Genomic DNA, 7,593 nt, shown 5'->3' on the forward strand with positions numbered 1-7,593 from the left:
TACGGAAACGGCCCGAAACGTTTTGTACGGGTGTCCAAGAGTTTCCGGTTTCCGAAACGTTTTTGAAACGGGAAACGCAACTTTGTCGAAGTTTCCGTGCTTCTTAGTTTGCCAGAGTTCCATTTTAAGTTATCAAATATCAATAGACAATATTTGAAAATTGAAAATTGATAGAGAAAAAGCAGATAAATTTATCATACATCATATGGTATATAAAATTGCAAAATGCCATCTCCAATGTAATTTATATATGCTAGAATCAGTTAAAAATATACAAAATGAAAAGAATTAAAAATTTAACTCTTGTGTAGCAATTTAGCGACTCTCATTAATTCCACTAAGACAGCAATTTCAAAACATGGATAGAGCAGTTGATACATTTCTTACAATTTCAACTTCCATCTATAATGATACAGTTTCAATAATGCTAAATACTAGTTGAGTTTTGAATTATCCGGACAAGGGTTTATCCCATTTGATTGATTGCTCTTCCCGTTGCTTCTATTCGGATCTGCAAGAGAAAGCACCGGATCCTCGTAAAGAGTCACCCCTTTCTCATTGCTATGAAACACTGTGTCCCCGTCTGTAGTCTGAATACCATCGAGTAATTCTACCACCTGACTCATAAGGGGTCTCCCTTTCGGGTTCTGGCTAAGGCATTGGTAAGCCAAATTGGATACCTTCATTGCTGTTCTAACTGAATACTGCCCTTCCATTCTAGGGTCTAATATCCTTAGAACCTTCTTATTGTGGTTCAAAAGAGGTCGTGCCCACTCGACCAAGTTGTGTTCTCGGCTAGGTCTGCCCTTGTCCAGTGCTCTCCTTCCAAGTAGCAATTCAAGCAGAACAACTCCGAAACCATAGACATCACTTCGAGCAGTTAAATGCCCTGCTCGTATAAATTATTGATTAGTTTCACAAAAATACAAAATGAGGCAAAATGAGCTGAGCATTGCAAATGGGAAAAGATAAACACACGAAACTTATTTTATGTTTTGCGGGCAATTAACACTTTACAAGAACTATCTACCCAAACAGAACACACCAAAAGAAAGAGAACTTAGTGTTCAAAACGTAAAATGCAATAACCTATTATCAAGTTAGCTCACTCACCAGTCATCACATATTCAGGTGCAGCATATCCATATGTACCCATCACCCTTGTTGAAACGTGTGTCTGGTCTCCCATTGGTCCATCTTTCGCAAGCCCAAAATCTGATAACTTCGCATTGAAGTTCTGCACATTGTTGGCATAATTCAGCAATTAAAATACCACAAGGATAATAAAACAGTGGGAGGTGACCTGTCACTGAAAGCAATCTCAATCAATAGAGATTCCTGAATAACAATGCATCGGCTACTAACCGAATCCAATAGGATGTTTGACGTCTTAAAGTCACGGTAGATGATTGATCTTTCCGCACCATGAAGAAAAGCAAGACCCTTTGCTGCATCTGAAGCAATCTTTATTCGTTTTGACCAAGTCAAAGTGCAACCCACTCCTACCACCAAAAATAATAGAAAGAATACAATAAATATTCTCATCCTTGAAGCTTAATTTTATAAAAGAAAAACAACACATTCTATCCAAGAATTTAGTGCAGATAGTGAACCTATTCAAAAAGGATTATAACAGCTTCTGTATGCATTCAATGATAGAGGGTAGTATGATGAGAGAAAAATAAAAATTGATTCCTAATTTTCTATGCTTGGAAAAGCCATTAAAATGTGGATGCTTGACAACTGGCTACTCCGCCATGGAAATATGCAGAGGGGAGTGGCCTTATAGAAGAAAGGGGCAAGTCCTGGGCAATGCTCAACAAAAGTCTTGGCAAATCCGAGTACAAAGTTGGAAGAAAAGTTCCAGCAAACCAATTTATCCTTCAACTTCAAAAGCATAGACTAGTAAATGAGTAATTTTAATCATAAAACCATAAAAATATTTGTACTTCAAAAATAAATGACATAATGTCCATTGACCATCAATAATAAATAATCTTTTCGCCCATACTTCTGAATCCTTCTAATCCAAACACGAGAGGAAAAAATAAATTAAACCCCTCCTCTGGATTGGATACATTATATTTTATTTCCTTCAGTTACTCACTGAGCTATGAAGCACCGATACGGGTACGGGTACGGGTACGGACACGGGTACGGGTGCGGGGAACGGCATTTTAAAAAAAAATAGGACACGGGTACGGCGGGGACACAACAATTTTTTTATTTTTTAAAAATATATATTTACTCTTATATAAGGTTTCAAGATGCAAAAACAATAAATATTATGTCACAAGATGCATAAGTAATACATAAGTTAGTTTAATATAGGGCTGCTGTAATTTCTTTTAATATAGGGCTGCTCTATTTTTTTTTAAACAAGGGCTGCTGTGTTTATTTTAAAATAGGGGCTGTTAATTTTTTTTTTTTAAATTAAAAATAGGGTTTACTTTAAGTTATTATCTAATTGTATTTGAGTTTGGGCCATTTATTTTTATAAAAGAAAATCCATAAAAAAAATCTAAAATTTAACTAAAATGCCACTAGAAGTGTCCCCGAAGTGTCCCTGGCGTGTCCCCGAAGTGTCCCCGGCGTGTCCCCTTGTTTGACTTAGTCGAAGGTACGGGGACACGCCACGTGGCGTGTCGGGTACGTATCCCCGGCGTGTCCCCGGCGTGTCCCCGTGTCGACCCCCTAGATACGGCACTCCGACGGAGTGTCGGCACATCTCTCATATTTGTGAATCGCAAAATTCATAAGAAAATGAGATTGACACATGCTCCAAACATACATGAGCAATTAACTACACTTGGATGCTTTTGCAGTAAATATGGAAATAATAGAATGCCCAACAATTCAGCCTGAAACTTTAGAATGATGCCTTTTTCAACCACAATCCCAAACACCCCCTAAATCACCACATTTTCACACTTAAAATCCATCACTAAGTTGAAAGAAATGACAAACACCATCAAAATAGTAGCCACTTGATTTGATGTTGCGTAGTTCATAAATTGGCTTTTTTTAAATCAGTTAACAGAGTTACCTGCAGTAACACCCTAAATAAGCATTCAGTTATTAAATTTGAGAATATCGAACTACCTCACTAACATAAAAAATAGGATGAAAGGAATAATTTAGCTCAAGCATCAGATCTTTTCATCCTCATCTCTATTTAGATCATTAGAGGCATAAACTGTTTGCTAAAATGAGGCAAGATTTATCACTATCAACTTTACCGAACATAAAATAGCGTTTGCACAATCAAATGCGCCTCCCCCCACATACACTTGTGATAAAAAAAAAATACCATTTAAGTTGATAATTCTATTTTGATGTATATGAAGCTAAGAGATGCACAAAAAAAAAAACTTTCACAAAGCCATAATTCATAATCGCAATAGCCACTTACTTCGAAAAAGATGTTTCTCCAAGCTCCCACTTGCCATGTACTCGTAGACTAGTAACCTGTGTTCGTCTTCACAGCAATACCCAATTAGCTTCACAAGATTTGAGTGACTGAGCTGCCCTAAGTAATTGACTTCTGCCTGCACAGAAAACAGCAATTCTTGAATACAAGCAGCCACAACTCTTCTCCTTTTAAGGTGAACTTTTTGAAAGAGAGGCTCGTTACATCAAGATGGAATAGCAATAATTTTGAACATTATATTATATATCTTCTAAAGGCTAACAAAAATGTTTTCACATAAAACTATCTGATTCCCATCTAACCATAGAAACAATGATATTGGATACCCTTTCTTTTGAATAGGTTACCACCTGAACAATGTAAAGTTCGTTTCAGTTAAGTATTGAATCTCTTAACGTTACCTTTCCTTAGTATAGTTTTTACTGTTCTAATATCAGCAAAGGTCAACATTTAGAGCTGCATGCTGCGAAGTTAAATGTGAAACCGCAAAAGATATCATGCAAAACTAAATTGCTTCACGGACTCCAGAGACCATTTATACTATACTGTGTCTTAGCAAATAGACATAAATATCAAGAAGCATACCAGCTTTAGCACTAGACTTAGATAGATCAAAAGGAGAGCATGTCACTAAAAGGAACATTCATTCCATTGTTACCACCTGTGCCAACATGAACAAATGTTGGCAGCTAGATGAGGAATCTTCAGAAAAATAAAAAGGGACTCCAAAAATGATAGTCCAAGATGGATTCGAGGAAATCCTGGGACAGACCAGATAGGAAACAAATCAAATGACTGGAATTGGATTTAGTGGTAGGTACAGAGTTGGGACCAATTAATGATAAATTGAGTGGAGGATGTCTCAAAAACTTTACCCAGCTTCAACCTCTAATTGCACTGAAACTGCAGCAATCTTATAGAATTACAGCAAATAAAACCCATTAGGAACTACAATCCATCTATGTAGCGTAACCCAGACAAAATACTGCCTTAAGTGAGACGCCAAAAGTAAGCAAGTAATCAACAAATGCCTTTTGATCTAAGGTGCCGTTATTTGTACTCCTTAAGTTTATACTCTGATTATGGTTTCAGTGTTCTATATTACTATATGCCATATGGTTTAATGAAAAAAAGGTTTGAAATCCGTGTACCGCTAATTGGCATTTCTCTCGCTTTGAACAAGCCCTATTGGCTGCAAAAGAAGAGCAATAATGTGGGTCGAACGTAACAATTTGGACCAGGAATCTAAGCTCTCCGCACACATGGCTGATTCATTACCCACAAGGCGAAAGCTTGGAGACAGCAGCAACACATTATACTTAATAACTCATATAGATTGAAAATACTAAAAAAATAACTTCATTAAGTTGAGTAATATCCCTTAAACATAAAATAATACACAAAAAATTATACGGAGTAAGCAGATGCACATATCAAAAATAAATGCGTCTCTAAAGGAAGTGCAGAAAAATTGCTAGTGAATTAGCTATATTTCAAACCTATAACACATGAAGGTACTTGTAGTTGTAAAGCAAGCACATTAAGATACTTATAAAGACTGCTTGGAGAAAGGTTCAAAGAAAATCTAATTCACAGTTTTATTTAGTAGTATGTGCAAGCGCACAAACGTGCAGCTCAGATATGTAACTTATAGTATAGAAGGTAAGGTTTTAGTAACAAAAAATTCTAGGTGCTTATTTTCTCTCTCCTCACAATCAGGCAAAAAGCAAGACTTTTCTGTCTGTCTTGAAGATAATTATACAGAATTCTTCTGGCAATAAAATGCAATTTCAGACAACTCAATGCACGCCAATTGCAAAATCATTCAAACTCCCTATCTACCATTCTTTTCATTAGAAAAAAAATATTGCCCAGCTTGTAAAGTAAATTTTTTAATTAAAACATCCAAAAAATAGTTAATTGGTGCAGCTACTGAATGTAAAAACCAATATGAGCAGCAAAAAAGAAAAGCAAAGAAAAGAAGAAGATGCAGGAAAAAAAAAGAATAAGGCAAATACCAGCCATTCTCTGTCACCTTGTAGACCATCAGGATTAAGCTCTTTAATGGCAACAGCAATGGTCTCATAACCAGGCCTTACGCTTGAATCTATGACACCCTTATAAACAACTCCAAATCCCCCCTCACCAAGAATATAATCTGGTCTGAAATGCTTTGTGGCCAATGTCATTTCCTCATACGTAAATATATCTACATTCCCATATCCAGAGTTCTGGCGAAGATCGGTCACATTCTTGGGAACCAATGGGACATTGCTTGTACTTTTCGCCCCAAATGAATCCGGCTTATTTACTTTACTTGGAGACTGCTTTAAGTCTTCTCCTCCTGCTAAAATTTCAACAGATATATTGATAAGCAACCACACATCATAACTACATCATGCATCTTCATTCTAGTACTTACAAAACAACCTAACCTAAATCAACTTTAAACACACCCGTATACAAGTGATATTTCCGTTTACTTTGGTTTTCAAATACACGAAAATGAAAAAAAATTAACTATCATCAAAAGTTCAAGATGATAATAACAATAATTATCTCAAAACCTTAGAATTACTATGTTTTCTTTCACAATACTGAAGTCCAAAAAGATGAATCTCGATGACATAAATCAAGTCCAGAAATGCTAATCTTAAGAAACATTTCTACATTTGGTATTCCATTAGTTATACACATAATGCACATAACATGCTATAACCGATTACTTCAAATGCCTGTCACATTGCATCAATCTAAAGCAAACATCGAACTACTTCCAGTTTACATACCAAATCAGAAATTAGAAAAATGTAAAATGGACCCAGTTTTGGTTAATTTTGAAACAGAAATATAATATGCATAAATCGTAAACTAGGTAGCACGGACACGGAAAAACGCATTATTTTAAGGTTTACTATGTTAAAGATAAAGTTTTGTGTCCGAAACATTTCCGAAACAGAAATGCTGATGGAACGAAGTGTTCGTGCTACTTAGATCATGAATGTAGCCCACTTCATCAAGATCAAGCCTAACATTTAAGAAAAATAACAAGAAATCCAGCTTTTTTTCATTAAAAAAAATACCAAGAACACAGGAATTGACCGAGTACCATATAAGACAAATATGATAAAGAAACAAAATTTGTGGATAACAAACATTAAATACCTTTCTTAGAAGAAGATAAATGTGGTGGCTGATGTTGATTCTGAGGCTGCTGCTGTTGGTGTTCTTGATCATTTTCAATGCTAAAACACATACCCATCTTGATGAATCTCCTTGACTTTGATTTTTCATGGGATTTCATTTTCCCATTTCACACAATTAATACCCTTTTCTTTAAATCAACTCAAACAACCCAAAATGTGACTTCTTTTTCTATCAACTTTAAAAAAATGGTGAAATGGCGCCTGTCTTCGATCTGAGCATACAAGAAAATAAATTTATATTGTTTTTTGGAAATGATGAAATTTTGAAAGGACGTATCTTTTTGATTGACGGTGATAAAAAAAACAGATAAATTACAACAAATAAATTTGGAAATGTGAAGAGAGGAATAGAAAATGAATTATTTTGTGATAAATGAAATGAAGTTTTTTTTGGGTTGAGAGATATTTCGTTGGAAGAACAGCCGCCAAAAGCGCCAAAGTAAACGGGTCCCTCTCTTCTCTCTATTTTCTTCTTGCCCCTTCTTCTTTTCTCTATTTTCTATTTTACCATTTTCTTTATTTTTTTTCAAAATTTATAATTCGATTTTATTTTTTATATATTTTTATATTTTATCAAATAAAAAAGACCATTTTATGAAGATAATGGAACATTCTCTTATAAACCTCTAATTATATAAACTTTATAACTACTATATGAATCATTCAAGCAAGGGAGGGTGTGTACGGTTCAGGAGAATTTAGAAATTGATAAATCTCCGAAACTATATCATAAATCGGTTTGGTTTAATTTGGAAATTTTATTTTTCAATATAGTTCGGTACCAGGATTCGGTGGTTCGGTGGTTCGGTATGGTTCGACACAAATATCACTAAAACCACGTACTCCCTCCGTCCCACTTTAGAAGTCCCATTTGACTTTACACACAGATTAAGAAAACATTAATTATTCTTGTCTTTTCATGTTTTTTCATGTTTTGCCCCTATTAATGATAGTGGA

At 35.1% G+C, this 7,593-nt stretch overlaps 1 protein-coding gene across 2 annotated transcripts; it reads right to left on the reverse strand.

Annotated features, from left to right (window-relative positions):
- Positions 1-270: 270 nt before the first annotated feature.
- LOC126667492 (probable serine/threonine-protein kinase PBL17) lies at positions 271-7,041 on the reverse strand. Of its 2 annotated transcripts, none has more exons than XM_050360482.2 (6): positions 6,596-7,041; positions 5,449-5,774; positions 3,413-3,548; positions 1,366-1,502; positions 1,114-1,237; positions 271-889 (listed from the first exon to the last, which is right to left on the reverse strand). In XM_050360482.2, the coding sequence occupies exons 1-6, from the start codon at positions 6,732-6,734 to the stop codon at positions 435-437; spliced, it is 1,317 nt and encodes a 438-aa protein (XP_050216439.1). In that variant the 5' UTR covers positions 6,735-7,041; the 3' UTR covers positions 271-434. The 2 variants fall into 2 exon arrangements, with proteins under 2 accessions (XP_050216439.1, XP_050216438.1); XM_050360481.2 differs by having other exon boundaries at positions 5,449-5,777; positions 6,596-7,039.
- Between the last annotated feature and the right edge of the window lie 552 nt (positions 7,042-7,593).

Source organism: Mercurialis annua, linkage group LG2 (assembly GCF_937616625.2).
Source record: "Mercurialis annua linkage group LG2, ddMerAnnu1.2, whole genome shotgun sequence".
Classification (NCBI taxonomy): domain Eukaryota; kingdom Viridiplantae; phylum Streptophyta; class Magnoliopsida; order Malpighiales; family Euphorbiaceae; genus Mercurialis; species Mercurialis annua.